Source organism: Filicampus tigris, chromosome 21, assembly GCF_054856515.1.
Source record: "Filicampus tigris isolate MCC_2025a chromosome 21, RoL_Ftig_1.0, whole genome shotgun sequence".
NCBI lineage: Eukaryota > Metazoa > Chordata > Actinopteri > Syngnathiformes > Syngnathidae > Filicampus > Filicampus tigris.
Window position 1 is genome coordinate 10,235,335 of NC_141237.1, and position 18,795 is coordinate 10,254,129.

The 18,795-nt window shown below is 41.1% G+C and overlaps 1 protein-coding gene across 1 annotated transcript in view; it reads left to right on the top strand.

Annotated features, from left to right (window-relative positions):
* bmp6 (bone morphogenetic protein 6) overlaps positions 1-18,795 on the top strand; it is a 33,368-nt gene that overhangs the window by 10,659 nt on the left and 3,914 nt on the right. The window contains exons 2-5 of the mRNA XM_086020779.1: positions 5,686-5,878; positions 9,137-9,285; positions 9,507-9,704; positions 18,013-18,089. Coding sequence (XP_085876905.1) covers positions 5,686-5,878; positions 9,137-9,285; positions 9,507-9,704; positions 18,013-18,089 — 617 coding nt within the window. The remainder of the gene's footprint in view (positions 1-5,685; positions 5,879-9,136; positions 9,286-9,506; positions 9,705-18,012; positions 18,090-18,795) is intronic.

The window sequence follows — 18,795 nt, forward strand, 5'->3', positions numbered from 1 at the left end:
TTTATGTTGCCTTTTATGCGGCAAGGATGGGCTTATTTGATTTCAAAATGGACGCCACGCCAGCATAGCAAAATGCACGTCTGCCTCACATTTCCAAGGATCTGAATGGAAACGGACGGATGGATAATTTACAGCTTTACATTTTTCTCGAGTTATCGGCAAAGTATTTACCGTAGACGAGCATCTCCCCACATCTCTTATTCCCGGGTGATGGTGATGGACGAGATGGAATCGCTCTCGTACTGACACACAGGTATGACATGTACCGCCGGCAGGAGACGAGCTGGAGACTGGAAAAGTGAGCCGTTGATAGCGCAAGAGCGCACGAAGCCAAAACGGAGATATCATCTGCTCGTAAGGGCCTAGCAGACAAGCAATTACAGCACATTATCCACCTGCTGTCAAGAGCCGCAGATATGAAGCCACACATGTTGTGACAGTAGACGTGTGCCCGGATCTTTATCGTCATCCGTTTTATCAACCCGCGTGGAATGCGGCGCAGCGATGACGGACACTTCATTAGGGACGCCGAATCGAATGAGCCAAATGAGGAAAATATGCTTCCTAGTCCCTTTAAAGTCTCTCCCCTTAGCAACCAAGCCGCACAAATGAGCCAAAGGACTTTTTCCAGACATGACCTGGTTTACTTTTATCTGATTTGAGCCCCCGCACGCTCGATGTCAAATGTTAAACACCGAGTTCTTCTCAGTCTTATTCCAAACAAACCAGCTTAATACATAAAACACATCACCCCCTGTCAAGCGCAGGAATGCTCCGGCCGACGAGACGGCCCGCACCTGCCGGCCTGCCGGTAAATGTCAACGTTTTTCACGCGCCGGCTGCCGCGGGCTCTTTGCGACACTGACATTCATATTTATGCAATTATTGCCGATTGTTACTTTTAAAGTGCCCTGCCCAAAGAGCACTTAACCCAACTTTCTGTCACTTTGTGTCGCTCTGTGTTGGACATGCGAGTTAAAGCTGCGCTCTGTTTGCTTTTTGGGGCTCACCTTTCTGCAAATGGGCGGAGCTCACTGCCTCATATCCTCGCTATGGACTAATGCGCCTGCCTGGACCCCGATTCTCGCATCATTGACCTCTGGGCCTGTGTGTGTGTGTGTTTTCGCTCATGTCAACGCTGTGCGCGCTTAAACTGTTTCACCCTTTGATGCCAGGTCAGGAGAAAATCCGAGTCTCTGAAGACGCATACAAAGATAATGACGAGTCCCAGTGGAGCTCTGGAACCTTCATTTTTTGCACCCTGGCCTCTGAGCTTCTAGCACCAATTTCCTGACTACAAAGAGGAGAAACACTCCCAGTTGCAGCCAAGCGAAGCCAGCTTACAGTGTTTCTCTCTTCTGTAGTTCGGCTTGCAGGCGTCTGTTTTTCTAGTGGAGACAAGGCCCTATGGAAATGCTGACGAAATGTCCGAAAATGTCAATGACAAAACAGTGGTCAATGCTACACTGAATATCAGTTGCAGTAACTCTATTTATTTAGTTGCACCCGCGTTTTCCGAAAAATAAAGTGCGCCTTAAAGCGGAAGTCGACGCAAACATCTTTTTTATCAAGAATATGTTCTATGCAAGCCCACTAGTTGAAACTGAGCATTCTGATAAATATTGCGTTTGTGGAATAAGTGTTAATCCACTCGTTTTTTAGCCATCTCCGGGGGCGGCCATTTTGTCACTTATGTCGACTGAAAATGACATCACAGTTGCTCAGTTTGGATAACGACCAATCATGGCTCAGCTTTAGAAAACAGGTGAGCTGTGATTGGTTATTGGCCCGCATAGAACATATTCTTAAAAAAAATATGTTTCGGTTGAAAAGTATTATAAGACTCCAAGTCAGTGAGCATCTAAAGCAGGGTTTTCCTAACGCAGCGCTGCCGCCCATAATGGGTAGCGGGTTGATTATCAGAACAAATTAGTTTTATTGATTGTCAATCTTGGCTTTCCTGATTCATTTTTGTTGTGTTTATAGGAATATGTCGATGTTATTTGCAATACATGATATAATTGGTATGAACTGCATGTCTAATTTAATCTTGGTTGGGGACCCTCATTTGTTTTGCTTTTTCTTTGGATTATTTTGTAATACTCAATAAGATAAAAATAAGATGGAGATGTCGCCACTCATGACTAGACCAGGCCATGTACTTCAGCAGTCATTTTTATTTAATGTAATTTGTTAGGATTTAGCCAGTGATGATGTAATAGTTTCTCCTTCCAGTTATCAAGTTCTATTAATGTTTCCCTTTGTGATAATGCTGACACCTTTTTAACACCTACACGGAGTTTATCAACAAGCTTCCCTGCCTGTAATTACTTTGATGAGTAGGGAATATTGCACCGTATCTTATTCCAAGCCTGGCCCAAGGTGTTGCTGGCTGTGTTATAAAATCATTTAAAATAGTACTGTGACCTCACACATGTGCATACATGATGATGCTTTAGTGGTCAATGTGCCGTCTTCGGTGGTGTTTTTTTTTTTTTTTTTAAATCTAGGTTTTTTGCATTAGAACACTACCCATGGACCCAAATGAAACCACAGCAGTTTTTCTTAGTTATGCTTGGTTTGTCACCCGGGTTTATGTAACTTGGCAAAATGTGGGCAAGTGGTCATGGTGGGCATTCCTAGCCTGAAATGTTCCAACACTTTCAACGTAATTTTTGCTGTTCGGGCAGAGAGTGGAGAAACAAAATGTGTCACTGGTCCATTTTGGGCGGTGCCCCACATCGTAAAAGGACTTAACGAGGCTGGCTCGATTGCAGAAATAGATTAGGACTTCTTACCTCATGTTTGGCCTGTGAAAGTCTTCAAAACTAATATGAAATAAAATATCTCTTTAACGACATGTGAAATATTGACTTAATAGACCAGCTTTACTTTTTCGAACTCCCCGCTGAATATAATCATAAATCAATCCCCCAAAGTGTGTTGAAGTCATGTAGAACGGAGTGTAAATATGATGAATTAACCTTACTATGTAAATTTTACCACATGCAGAATTACTCAAATGACACTTGTATGGTATGTTTTTTTTATTTTTTTTTTTAGATTAGATTATTTAAATCGGCATTATTATTGCAAATTCTTGTTGTTTTTTGAGCACCATCATGCAGACAGGTAGTTTGCTGGACCAAATACTATGGTCACTGCTGTTGCTAGAATGAAAAACTAAATATAAAATGTGGTAATAACTTTCCCTACTTACAGCAAAAGTCAGTGTATTGTATTATTTGTTTTTTTGTTGGTAGCTTGGAAGCTTACTTTTTAGATCATAGGGGGTGACGTAAGATTTTTTTGCGAAAAAAATGACCATGTCTTAGTAAGGCGTTTTTTTAATGAAAACAACCAAGTATAGTAAGAGTATAGTAAGGCGATTTATTTTGTAAAAAAAACGACCATGTATAGTAAGGGTATAGTATTTTTTTTTTGCAAAAAAAAAACGACCATGTAAAACGCCTTACTATAAATGGTCGTTTTTTCACAAAAAAACGACCATTTATAGTAAGGCGTTTTTTGTGCGAAAAAATTACCATGTATAGTTAGGTGTTTTTGGCGAAAAACGTGGTGAGGGTATAGTAAGGCACATGTATATGTGTGTGTATGTATGTATGTATGTATGTATATATATATATATATATATATATATATATATATATATATATATATATATATATATATATATATATATATATATATATATATATATATATATATATATATATATGTATGTATATATATATATAGACGCATATAAATATATATTTAAAGTCATACATGTTTACGTCCCTGTCAGCTGGCCAACTGTGTAGCATCCCCACAGATACACCATGGTAATAATTAATGATGTTGAGGTGTTTGTGTTGTCTGATACCAAGCAGAGTGCAACGTAGTCCCCCAATGCTGTAACTATCATTTAAACGCCGAAGTGTGTGTGGCGACGTCTGCACTGCGAGCAAATTTGTGTGTTCTTTATTTGCTCACATATGACCTAAAAACGTACGTAATGATACACTCGCGCGTGCCAGACCTTCCTTTTTGGAGTGAAATTGCATTTACAACCCCAAACAATTGTGCGGCTAGTGGCGTCTTCCACGCACCGTTTGACGCGTACGTAACAATTATGAACGAGGGGCCGACTCATGCTGCATGTAAAAAAACTCATTGGGTTGCATAAATCCATCCTTGGTTCCCAGTCCGTCTGCACTTCCAGTCTGCGGTGAGGAAAGTGCAGTCTTCTCAACCTCAGTGCACTCAGTGAAAACAACCAACTTGTGTGTGTGTGTGTGTGTGTGTGTGTGTGTGGGTGGTTGTTTGTCTTGTCGCGAATGATCTGTACAATCAATTAACTTGCACATTTTTTCTGTTAGTGTTTTGCAGGATTGAGCACATTTTTGAGGTTTTAACGTTTGCTATTTATGCCTCCCTTATTGCGCTTCTCTATTCCCGTCCATCAGAGTGGCTGCAGGGCCTCATCTGAGACGGGAATCGATCGGCCACAGAGCAGCTTATCGTAATTCCGCGTTCATTTCTTTACATTCTGCATTAGTTGGTCATAAAATGTCTCATCCTCATCTACAGTAAATCACTGCATATTTTGTTTGAAAATCCCACGTCAGGAATCAAATTATTGGATTTAATAACTAGTTGACACTCATTTGGCAGCAATAACCTCAGCCAAATTTTTCCCTTAGTTGCAGATCAGATGTGCGCAACGATCAGGATGAATTTTGGACCATCCCTCTATACGAAACTCTTGCAGTTCACCAAGATTCCTGGGATGTCTTGAGGTCATTCCGCAGCATCTCAATCGGGTTGAGGTCAGGATTTTAAATATAAAGCTGGAAAAGTTTACAAAGATTTATCTAAAAGTATTTAAAAGAGCGCAGCTGCATTCACAATGAGGTTTAAAAAAAAAAAAAAAAGAAGAAACCTAAATATAACTCACTGGCACGTGCCAACATCTCTGTTGACAAATCGAGCATACATGAAACACCAAACAAGAATCGGGTTCAGGAAACATAAGAACAGTAAAAATGATTAAACCAATCAAACCAAATAATTTTAAGGTATCAAGTTTAAGCAGACTGTTTATTTTTGGCATTCGGATGAAGATCCGACTACATTCACATTTGAATTTATTCAGAAATGTAAACTTCAAAAGGGTTCACTTTTTCCTCCCAGTATCGCTGTTACGTTTGAGCTAATCTTATTGGCTCTTGTTTATTGAACAAGCAATTGGAAGAAGGCTGTATTAAAATACACTATGGTCATTGATGACAATGCATTCATTTTTGAGTGAAACACGGATTCATAACAGGGAGTCTTCGGTGACGTATATGTACGTATATCGGAATGCACCGTAATCCGTCAGTAACCTAAGATAACTCAGTATGCAAAGTCAAAATTACAGTAAATATTTGTATGTATAACACATAAAAACAGTCAACTGAGAAACAGTAACTAGGGCGGTAACCACATATCATATCATTGTGTAGCCTTCTAAACCGTGCTGCAGTATTACCCATGAGTATTGCATATGTTACTTGAGAAACGGTATAAATAAAACCGAGCGAAATCCTTTATGTTTTATTGACTTTTATGTTAATTCCATCAAACAGCTTCTGCTCTCTTGGTTATGAGCGTCCTCTTTGTGTGTTGTCCGTCTCACAGTGGAGCACGACCGGGAGCTTTCCCCACATCGGCGTCACCACAAAGAGTATAAGTTCAACCTGTCGCAGATCCCCGAGGGCGAGGCCGTCACCGCCGCCGAGTTCCGCCTCTACAAGGAGTGTGTGAGCCGAGCCTTCTGCAACGACACCTTCCTGCTCAAAGTCTACCAAGTGGTCAAGGAGCACCCGGACAGGTAGCGCACTGTGCCGTGTGTGAGAGGAGAACGTTTGAGTCAACATGCGGTCGGTTTTGACTGAAAATAGGAGCGTTTTCGGAATAAAGAAATGGGAAGATTACGATTCCTCTGCGGTGTTACACACTCTCTCTGTCTTTCTATCTCAGTCTTTCTCAGGCCATGTTTACAATGTGAAATCAAGCAAAGCCATGCCTCACTGAAATAGCACCGCTTCAAAATCCTCCTGTCCCCCAAAACACGCAGAACGAATACATGACAAACATTTACATTGCATCTGCGGCACTACATAAACATCCAGGGAGATTTTGGAGTAATATTTGTGTTTGATCAGGCCTGCCCAGTGAAAGCTAATGCCGACATGCTGAGAGGGGTTATGGTATACACTCAGCGGACACATTAGGCACAGCGGGTCTGATGAGAGCCAATCCAAGAGCAGTTTCTGCCTCTCAAAATTGTCCATAATCTTTGTTAAAGGCCCACTTTTTGTTTTGGAACTCTCCGCTGTTTGTTTTTCCTCATTGTTGTGTGAGGGCTTTATTGCATCGGTGATTGAGAATAAAGCAGTGGATGTATGACCTATAGCCCTTGTCAAGCAGGCAAAATGTTTGGGTGTGGTCCAAAAATATTCCCAGGCTCCAAATGATCCATGTGGAGCTCTTTGGATTTAAGAAGTCCATCGAAAGATGCTGGCAATCGTCTATTTGTCCTTGCTGTCAAAGGGGTTCTACGGGTATAAGGAGCGACTTATTTTCTGCATTCCTTTACCCCTACAATGGGTGGTTTGTGCACTATATTATTTTGCGAACCTTTTTTATTTATTTTTTTTAAGTTCATTCAAGCCTGGTTGGTATAGTGAAAAAAAAATACTATTATGGCCACACTGAAAAGAAAGAAAAATAGCAAAGAAGTAAATGATCAAATGACATAGTCTGACAGCATCAGCTGATCCGTTTGACTTCCTTCAGAGTTGACCATGTCCGAACACTACACGATTGAACAAACCCGATAAAAGAGGCCATTGCCACATTGCAATTCTTTTCTTATAATATCAAGAATTTAGTGTTCTAAAAATGGTATTTGTTTCCTCTTATTGTTTTCATAGTAAAGTATAGTGGTAATAATACTAAATAATAGTTGAGTATTCTTTCTTGTAACGTTTAGGTCATATTCAACATTTTAATTAAAAAATTAATTCTTTTAAAGTTTTTTTTGTAATATTTAGGTTTATTCTCACTGAATGCCCCCATGTGATTTTTGAGTATTTTCTTACATCCCTGGCTTTACACAAAATTAGAAGGGAGTTGTTTTTTTAACACCTCTTTCTTTTTCTTTTACATTTTTTGTAATCATCCATTCAGCGTGGAACCTGTTGATGTTTTGGAGCTTCTGCTTTTCCGTTAGAACAAAAAACAAAGCCTTGTACCTTCTGTTTTGAGGCGGGGACTTAATAACAGAGTGGCTAATTGGCAGCGCACCCTTTGTACTTTTTCATCTGATTGAGGTGTGCTCGCTAGCAGCAGGCGAGGAATGCGAGCGATGCTACAATGCCAAAAATGTGGTTGGCTTGACACGGAAGCAGCAAGGGGCAAGTCGCCGCGACTGCCAGCCCTGAAAGACCCCAAATGATTTATTCTCGCACTGATTACATTTCCCTTTTCTGATGGCATGTGAGTAAAATAAACGATGCCAATTAGCTAGCCTGTGACCTTGGACAGGATAAGGCCGCAGAAAATGGATGGGATGGAGGTGAAATTACCATCACCGGTGTGATTGTTAATTTAGAAACGTTGTGATCTTGTGTAACACTGTGCGGGAAAATATCACATCTCATGGTCTGGAAATTACTTACTAAAAATAATTTACAAAGACGAAAACAAAGGAAATCTTTGCTATAATTACAGTGAGTTTTATAACCGTAAGATATCATTGAAGTTGATTGTTGATTGTGATCCACACTCACTCACTTTGTGACATGACTGAACAATAGCTGCCGTTAAGACTCGAGAATGAGATTTACTGTAGCCAAAAGCACGAGGCAGTTGATCGTTGACCTTATTATTCCAGCCCATTTAAGCAGTCAGTCACAAAGCGCTTTCATGCGGTGCTCTCCAGCCTGCAGGCGGCTCTGACGCCCCCCCCCCCCGCTGTCGCTCCCGCCAGGTGGACTACTCCGCCGGTGCCAAGCGTGTGAACCCAACCTGATTTGGAGGGTCACGGGGGGGGGGGGGGCACTCTTAATGGGCAATGAAGATGCGCTGCCGGTGCATGACTGCAGGGGCATTCTCCAAACACCTGGATGATTGCAGGCTTTTGATGTGGCTTCGGGAGGAGAGCCCCGTCGGACCCCGCCGTGTCATTACTATACTGTAATGGCACAGTGGGAGGACAGGCCCTCTTATCGTTCAGACTCTGTCTTTTTCCTTATGCCGCTATTCTTTCTTATTAAGGACTTTTCAGTTAAGAATTCTGCTTGAATGACATTTTGGTCTATTCTATGCGTCCAACCTTGCGGGATGAGTTTGGGGTAGGCTCTTTTTTTGTAACAAGGGTATGCTTGGATGAATTTGGTTGTGTTGACTTTGGTCCATCATCTGAAACGATGATTCCACAAACAAGGAAGAAAAAGAGTCCTATAGTTGGGATTGTATTGAAATTCAGTTCATAATGTTTGTCTCAATTTTTTGTCTCCACCAATATTAAAATTAAAGGTGTCACTGTCTCTGCACTACAATAAACATGAATTATTATTTTACAAAATTAGATTATAGTCCCTTTCCTTTTGAATATTAAATTCTGCAGCTGTTTGTTATTGTCTTTGGTCAGGGTTTCACTCGTTGGACTTTTGCATGATCATGTTTTGACCAAAATAACCCTCTATTTGACCCGCACATAATAATAAATAAATATATGATTTAGTCAATAAAAAAATAAATAAAGACTACATTTAAAAAAATAAAAATTAATTCCTGCTCAAATTTTAGAGGCCATATCTAACTCATCATTCAGTCCCCAAAACGAAACAAAATATATATATATTTTTTTTTAAATAAAAGAGGCTAAATCTAACTCCTGCTTCGGCCGTTATTACAATTCTGTTCCCAAACTGTCAGATCGTTTCATTGCAAAGTTTTGAGCTTCGATTCAGGCACATTTTCTTGCCAAATTGTCACACTATAATCTTAATAGTTGAATTGAGCAAAAACAGTGTATACGGGTGTGATCAGAACAAGTTTGTGTCATATTTTTCTCACCCAGAGAGGCCGACCTTTTCCTGTTGGAGTCTCGCAGGCTGTGGGCGCTGGAAGAGGGCTGGTTGGAGTTTGACATCACGGCCACTAGCAACCTGTGGGTGATGAGCCCAGTGCACAACCTGGGCCTTCAGATTAGCGTAGAGACCAGCAGCGGTAAGAACTTTAAACCAGATCGACAAAAGTATTATGACACCAATCCTTTTGAACAACTTTTATCCAGTTAAGATAATGTGTTTTACGGGGATGAGGTCAGGATTCTTAAATTCTTCCACACTAATGACTTCCAGGCATTAATCGGAAAAGGCGCGTCTCAAAACATTTGCCCGTATAGTCTGCACGGTCAATGAATCATTCCATGATGTTTTCCGAAACAGGGCAGAGCATTAGTCCCAAAGACGCCGGGCTGGTCGGGCGCGACGGCGCTCTGGAGAAGCAGCCTTTCATGGTGGCGTTCTTCAAGGTGAGCGAAGTGCTCATCCGCAGCTCCCGCTCCACCGGTGGCAAACGTCGCCAGCAGAACCGCAACCGATCCACGCAAACACAGGAGGCATCCAGAGGGCCGAGCCCAGCAGGTCAGTCCGACGCCCGACCACCATTCAAAACTCTTTCACTGCCAATGACGAATTTACTTGTCTTTTTACCCTCCAGCCATTCAATCCCAGGAATTTATTTATATTCTTTTCAAATTTTTTCAAACATTGGGCTAAAGGAGGGTCTGAAAATGTCTGGCAGTGAATGAGTTAAAATGACTCCCACATAAATTTCAGATGTTCTAGCAGGCTTTCCCCGGCATTTATTTTTGCTTTTATTTATTTATTTATTTATTTAATCAGAATTCTGTAGGTTTTGTGCTAGCACTAACTGCTATTTCAAACTGTTCATGATTCCCTCCTTCTTCTCTAAGGTCCAAGGTCCAGCCTGGTTTATAATAGTTTTGGGCTTTTCATTATAGTTCGGTTTTGTTTGATAAATTCAGTTAGTTTGAATTTGTTTTTAGAGCAGGCTTGTTAGTTGGTTTTAATTTCACATTTTTTTGTTTTTATTAGTTTTAGTATTTTCGTGATTTATAAAATACAATTCTCAGTTGACTGCTTCCTTTTCCTGTCCTGCTGTACAGCAGCACTGAAATAACTACTTATAATGAACCCAGAAAGCTCATGTGTGATATCAATTGAGAAAAATTGACATTTTTGCTCTAATTGTAATTTTAGTTCGTTTCATAAACGTAATTAGTTTCATTTTGTTTTTGTTTTTATTTTATACTGAGCTTTTTGATATTTTTGGCCAAAACACTGGTGCTGTATTTCTTGAGCTCAAACTGAGGCCTCACACAAAGTAGAAAAAAATATTGATTTGTAAAACTTATAATCCGAAAAATACAAGTCAGATAAAAATGGATGAATAAATAGATCAAACCAATACTTTGTATTTAATGCTAAATGTCGGGAAAAAAAAATCGATCATGTAGAATCAATTGCCGCACAATGCAAAACTTGAATGAACCTCACAGATGTGTGTAGCCCACATCGTTTTGTCCTCACTCACCTAGCATAGGCAGCTGAACAGGATCAGCGCTATAGGAAATGGATGGATGGAGCCTAAAACCACAAAGTAAATTCAAGAAATGCAGCGTTGGCCCGACACACACCTGTGGGACTGCGGAAGAACTAAATGATCCACCAGAATGAACGCACTGATCCAAAACAACTCCAAAAGTGTCACATGAGTCGGTTTCAGCTTACTACCTGAGCCGCATCTTCTCCGCCTCCTCATCTCGCTGTGTTTTGTTTCCCCCGCTCCACAATTCCCCGTAAGCCGTCTGAGATGTTCCAGCTTTTCGGTTGTGTTTACCCGCGCCGTTTCCATTCACCTCCTCAGCGTGGTTCCCACTGCACGGCTGTTGACACAAGAGGCTACGAGTGAAATTCCTTCAGGCTTTTTTTTTTTTTTTTCGTATCGGTAATCGCATCAGATGAAAGCTTTCAACACAGAGAACAAAGACACATCATTTGTTATGCCGCGGGATGGTTGTAGAATGGAACACATGTTCACTCTTGGCTCTGGACTGACTTTTATGAAAGATGTCACAAAACCTCTTAAAGGTATCAACACTGATGCTGTTATCCTTCTCAAAGGCAAAACAACCAGAAACCTGAGTCAGACTTTACACAGTCGGCAGGATATTTTACATTTGAAGTTTCTCAGCATATACTGTACCGTTTCCCCGATATTTTTAACAAATTTTGGATTTTGGGGGGAATTTTTTCCTGTGTATTATTATTAATTATTATTATTATTATTACAAGTGTTTTGGAGAGAATTCTTATGGTTTAATTATTATTATTATTATTATTGTTTCAATTTGTGTCAATTATACGCACATTATGGCTATCCGTGGGCCAGGCTGGGGGTCTACTGGACAATAAATAAACAAGTTGCTTAAATAGATTGGATTGGTCCATCTTCTAATCAGATCGGTGATTTGTTATTGATTTTTATTTTTTTTTTAAACTCACTCATCGTTGATCGGCTCCAAAATCCTCATCGTGTAAAGCCTAATTTGAGTGTGCATCCTTGTGGATCTCGAGGTTGAAACAATACAATATTAAAACATGAGAAAAGAAAAAATCAATGCAATTAATCGAATAATGACTACGCAGTAGTGATAGACTGTAGTACATGACTGAACTTAATAAAATGACATCATTCAAGTACTCGTATCTTGTTTTGAGTCTGCTGTTCCCTACCAGCAGAAGTGATGCAATGCTATTTTCTCAGTTAAGAATCTACCCTAATTGGGACAGTCTGTTAATAATGTGTGCCCCGGCAAATTGGACTTTATGTAAGCCGGGACATCAAAGACCCTCTGCCTCGCCACTCGGGACAGCGGCGAGGATAAATATTTAGATCCGTCACAGGAAGCGAGGTGCCCACCCTCCCGCTGCCTTGCGCACGACGGCCGAGCATCTGCGGCATTGGTCGGGATTTGAGGATCGGCGAGGAACTCCAGAGGGTATCAAATATGGAATCACACACTCGAGAGACAGGGAGGAGGACAGGATAGATGGATGGATGGTGGGGGGGATTATCGGAATCAAAAAAACATGAACATAATTCACCAAGCTTCCTCTATTTTTCGAAACAACATTCGGACATTAAGAACGAAGGGCGGCAGTGTTTTTAATTGTGCTACTGTGCAGCACCTTCTACATAGACATTTTTGAAGAGGATTCTAAAAGTTCTGGACTCATTTTACATTTCTGACATGTGCTGTTGCTTTTTTTAAATACACTCTTAGCACTCTGATGCTTCTTCAAATCCTAAAATGTTCTCACTCTCAATTAATTTTTCCCCATCTGCACTCCCATTGAGAGTTTTCCCTCATTTTTCTAATTTGAAAATGACATTGATATCATGATAGGAAAATGTCTTCCAGATGACACAAACACTTAAAATGTCTGCCAAGCAAATTTCTGCAGCATTAGTTTGAGACATCATTATGTGTGTGATAAATTATATCGGGCTAGACTTGCCAAAGCAGACAATCTGCAGTCCAGTCGCTTGTTTGCTTGCCTTCGCGTTGACATTTAGTACGGTGCAAAAGTCCAAAAGACGATTACGGCTTTTTTTTCTTCAAAGATATACAACTTCATTCCCGTGATGTCAAGGCTTACATCTTGAAAATTTTAAGCGCGAAAATATATAAGACTTTAATCTCGTGCTGATTTTTTTTTTTTCAATCTGGCCTTTATAATTCTTCGTACCCCAAATTTTGCTACTTCTTGACGTTTACTTGCGTTTTCCAATAAAGGGACTCAAAAATAATTCTGCATCTTATAGTGTTGGTAAAATGCCAAATCTTTCAGACTTCTGTTCTGTACTCCATTTCTTTCAATTGTAACTTTCACAAATAATTTGTGATCAGTTTTATTCGTGTGCGGCCTTTGAGTGGGCCTTTAAGTGTGTCCCTTGTCCAAAGAACAATGCAACACCTTTAAGCATCATTTGGAATTTTGTGGGGGCAAAGGCAGCTTATGGCAGTCGGGCTGGGCTCTGGCTGTGGGGGGGGGGGCCGAAGTTAACAACCATCCGGGAAAGGAATATCACATCCCAGCAGAGCACGGGTGGCCTGTAATTAGGCCTAGCTACTCATTAGCCGCGCAGCTAAAACACTGACCACGCTAACAGTATCGCTTCAAGAATTCTAATGACACAGCGCCGAGCCAGCTGTGTTTTTTCATCCGTCTCTCGCCTCCTCCTCCTCATTCTCCTTCGCTCCGTCCCCGCCTGATCTCCTTTTGTTTACCGTTGGAGTAATTAGACGAGGCAGAGCTCCCTTGCAGGGTTTAATAACCTCTGTGATGAAAGACAGGAAGAAAGATAAACGCGCAGGGAGGGGTGAGACAACATCAGGACGTCAGAGGCAAAGACGGCGTTCCGCTTTCAAGTCCCCCTCGCTTGGGCGTCGAGGACTCTGCGGCGTACTTCCGGGTTGAGTGTGGGCCCAAACTGTGGGCCTGTTCAGCGGGTGTAATTGCCACTGTCAAAGCCGCAATCTTTTCTCACTTCTAAATGAGCCTTGATTGACGATATAACAGCCTAGCTCTGAAAGTCCAAATTGGCACCGTTTGATTTGTGTGTTTTTGGAACGACACGCGATAAAATGTTATTTATGGACTTTTCCCCCTTGACAGAATGTGCGAGTTTTATTTTTCAGGCTCGGTGAATAGCGGCTAGTGTTGTGAAGAGCTGATATGCGCTCAGGACTCGCGGTGCGTATTAAAAGTGTTACGCTGCATTTCCTTGACTATTAAGTGGACCCTGGTGTGAGAGCAGTCATGACCTCAGTGAAGTCAGTGTGTGTTAGGGGAACATGGAGTGTCACATATTTGAATGTTTATTTTTTTTTGGTCACACTCCGGTCGTGTTTATATATTTTGTTGCTACTCAGAGTTCACACGTTTCAGTCATCGCTTAACTCTCCTCTTATCTTCGGGGTCAGGTTTTGTCATCTCAGAATGAATGATTAAAGGTTTTACTTAATTTCATGGGGACACCTGTATTACAGGGGACCGCTACTATTCACCGGGATAGGAAAAAAATAAATATTTTTAAAAAAATCCTAATATAATTGACGCCCGTTCCAAATGCATTGAAATGAAAATAATAATAACCCCAAAAATTATTTAATGAGCGGGGATAAACCGCTCATTAAACCCACGGAAGACGGGTCGGATCTCTTTATGAATTACTGAAATATTTTAAGTGAGTAATCAACAAATTAACATCTTATAACTGACACATGGATTTGGTTAAAAACAGTTACAGTTGTTTTTTGGAGGTTTAAATAGCTCAGATCATGTGTACATGCAGGAATCTGTTGTTGTCCAAAGTACATGTGTAAAACAATCCTGTTCACAGGACACGCTATCACCCAGTTACATGAAAAAATAATAATTGGAAAAAGAAAAAGTCAATTTTTCAAGCTTTCAAATGTAAAGTCAGACATATATACTGTAAGTATGGAAAAAAATATTCCAATAACAACACATTGAGGATCATGGAATGTTTATTTACACACCTTAATCACAGATCAGTATTGAATACAGAACATGTATAGCAGGGGTCTTCAATCCTGTTCTTTGCTGGCAGCTGTCCTGTTTCCCCATCTCTTCCTACTGTAACACACCTGATTCAAATGATCAGATATTCAGCAAATCTTCAAAAGCTGGATAATGATCCCAAGAGAGAGACGGAGATAGAAAACAGGCACGACAGCGGCTCTAGAGGAACAGGATTGAAGACCCCCGATGTATAAGTCAATTGCATCAATATATATAATATATATATATAATTTAATTTCTCTATATCTATATCTACATACATATACATAACATGAAGACTGTATGCAGGGAGTCAAGAGTCCAGGAAGTCACCAAGTCTGCTTGAAAAAAACAAAAAAGTCTCCAGTCTTGACTGCTAATATAAGTTGGCCTGTTGCTGACTATCACGTCATTTTTATTCATTAGTTCTTTTTTTTTTTCTTTGACTGACATTTCTGTGCAACCACAAGTAAAACATACCAAAACTGAACTACTCCCAAAGACAGAAGCGTCACAAGTAGCCTTCTCGAAGTAACAATTACTAATATTATATTCCCATTTTTAAAGTTTCTTTCCACCTCTGCTCCCAGTTAGGTAAAGGAAAAAGAAATGAATGGAGGGCTCATGGGAGCCGGAGCTCGGCGGTAGCTGCGTGGCGTTAAATTTTTATTGGCAGGAAGGGGCGATGTGGTTAATGGGTACCACAAATCTGGGCCTTTACACTCAATGAAAGCCCACTGTAAATATCAGCTTTATTCCTCTCAAAGAGCCCCGTAGACAGTGCATGATGTTTGCTTACAGCTGCTACTCTTTGCTAACTGAATGACCTTTTACTGTCGTGCACGCAGGCCCGAGAAGAATATTTTTACATTTTGTTCATGCCTCATTTTTATGACCAGAATGACATCAATGGATTTTACGTCCTCGGTGATATATTATTCAAGTCTTCCTCCCATCTGCTGCAACATCCGTATGGTTGGATCAGTGTGCAATGATTTCGTCACTTTTGTAGCGACTTCTGGGCGCAATAGGCTGTATATTCTTATGGAGTCCGATGAGATGGTTAGTGGTAGTGTTAAAATATTGACTATTAACTTAATACCGTATTTCGAATCTCCATGAGTAAACGGCTCTGGAATCTTTGCAAAATTAGCGATAGCTAATTGTCCGTCCTTGTGATCTCATGAAACGCCATCAATGTGTCACGCGTAAAAAGTTCATAGCGTTGCTGATTTCGGAAGTAAAACTTATGTAATAACTGGTTGCTGGTTTCCTTTTGCAGTTTCGTAATAATACTCTACCTTGATAACCATGACCAATTTTGCTCATGCTAATTGTCATATGAAATTTTCATCCGGTTTCATCTTGACACGGGCCCATTTGTCACTTTAGCGGACCAGTTGTCCTTTATCGTCGTAAACAACTCATAACTGTATACATTAACTCCATTAAAAAAAAAAAATCTTCCGATTATAGCGTAATGTGCGATTTACTAGCCACTCCCACAAACTTAAGTTCACATCAGGTCACGCTTCCTCTGTCCTTGGATGCTTCCTGTCTATACTCGAGATACCAAACATTCACAGGTCATTTTATCTCAAACAGTCTTATTTGAAGTCAGTTTCCTAGATGGCAAATGCGGCGTTAGAGTACATGTGTTCATTCAGTGCTCACTCACACATTCAAATAAACATCCAACTAGCGGCGCTTCCTATCAAAGAGGAAGGAACTCAGGAACAGACGGGAAACGCCTGAACAGACCTGACTGAGTACAAGTGATCTGTCAGGCCACGTTTGACATTCTTAATCTGGCGTCTCCTATTTAGCATAATATGTTTGTATGTTTGAGCCTTCCTGTGCGGTTACTATTTCTCAAGGTCACAAAAGACACCTCAAAAAAATCCCACGATTTGAGCGACAATATTCACAACTCGCACTATTATTATTATTTTTTGATATTGAAAAAATATGCTGTTCAGGAATCGTATGGGAAGGCACGCTTTGTTTTAGTGCAATTAACACCTTTGACTGTTATCAATGCATTTGAATGTCTTATTTTGTACGGTGATTACGTAATAGTTCAAGTGGTGTTGTTTCTAGTCGTGTAGTTAAATGATTGCAAATTTTGATGGCGATGAATGCGGCACCCTGAGTTACAATCTTTTCAACAATTGCGTAATACATGTGCAATGCTCTTGCTTTTAAAGTCACAAGGTAAGCAGAGCTGCATTGCTTTTCGATGGCGACGTTTGGTGATTATTTGTGCATTTGGCGTTCCGACGGTGTGGCAGCTGCGCCATGAAAACATGTTTTTATATACATCGTGCATGTGTTAGTCGCGTCCCATTAAAAACCGCAGCTGCTAAAACAAGGTCGCTGTTGACGAGTGTCCGGGCGGTGACAAACGCCAATGTCTGCAGTCTGACTTTCTATGACAGAAGCACTCATAATCGTCTCGAATCAGTTCCAAGATTTGGCTTTTCTGCACAGCGCTCGTCAAAAAAAGCAGCATTGAATTGTGCTCACATATTGCGGTTGCGGTTTCTCACCCACGCCTTTCTGGTTCTGCATGCAGTGTTTTGGCGGGACCGAGCGCGGTGCCATGTTCTTCCTGCCATTGTCTCCAATGGGAGCGCCGCGGGACATAAAGCGTCTCAGTGAGAGCGAGCGAGAGAAGGCGTCAGTGGAAAGTCGGCGTCGCCGTCCTGACTTAAGCGCGGTGACGCACGCCAGCAATGACCTCCTCGACTCTTGAAAGCAATACCTGCGCAGTCTCCGCCCCCTCCCCCGCTGTCCGGCCGCGAGATCATTAAGAGCAAACCGCGCGGCCGCGTGAGGAGGAGTCCACGAGGCCATTTTGGTTGCGCGGGTGCATGTCACCTCTTGTGCTCGAGCCAGCGCAATATTTGAATGTTGGTGAATTCAATCGGGTGCAGTCCGTGCACTGTAATGAGCTTTTTGGGCCTGAGCGCTGGTCTACACCCTCGCATGCGTTCCCACCCAAGTGTATTGCGTGATATTAGGTTGTTCTTCAGAAAGCACTGAGTCACGCTCGCTCGCAGGTTTTAAATCGGGAGATGATTTGTTCGTGCAACCGTAATGATGCAAAGATTTTCACCTCGAATGGTAATTTTTTTTTCTTGCTCTTTTTTTGCTGCCACGTGGACATGGGATATTTCGTGAATATGTTGGTTGAAACATTTCTTCCTAATGTCAGGAAAATTCTGAAATTTCGATGGTGAAGACACTGACAATAAGCATTCTTTCTCTATTTCAGACTACAATGGCAGCGATCAAAAGACGGCGTGCAGAAGGCACGAACTCTACGTCAGCTTTCGAGAGCTGGGCTGGCAGGTATCCAATATGTGGACCTTTACACAATGTGTTTGGATCAACGAATCAATCTTCCCACAGGTCCCAAGATGAACTTGTACAGACAAAAAAAAAAAATCATTGATCACAGAGCAAAAAAAAAAAAACCTAATTCTCATATTTAACTCATTCACTGCCAGACGTTTTCAGACCCTCTTTTACCCTAACGTTTGAAAAATGTGAAAAAAATATAAATTCTTGGGACCGATAAAAGCGGGCTTAAGTAGCTCGCGGAGCCCAGACGTAAGATTTAACACCGCTGGCTTTTCTCGATGTGTGTGTTTGTGTTTGACATGGAGACAGACAGAGAAGAATCAAAATAACATACTGTACTTTTCAAACAAGCTGCCTGGAAACACTGAGTTGACATCAAGAGGGACACACACACACACACACACACGCACACGCTCACTCTCAGGTGCCGAGGATGTGCCGGAAAAGAGTAGGAAGGAGACAAGAAGTATTACTTCCCTGAGTGAGTCCAAAGACCAAAATGCTTGAGCAGGACTTGTCCTGAGAGATGAGCTTGAGTGAGTCATGCTAAATTGGCTCCACTGAAGTGCGTCAAAACATTGATTTTAGGCTACATTGAAACTATGTTCCCTGCAGCCAAAACGGGATTGTTGTGAAACAACGCAGGGGGATGGATAGCATGCGCAAACGATTCAAGATTTTATCCGGGTATTAT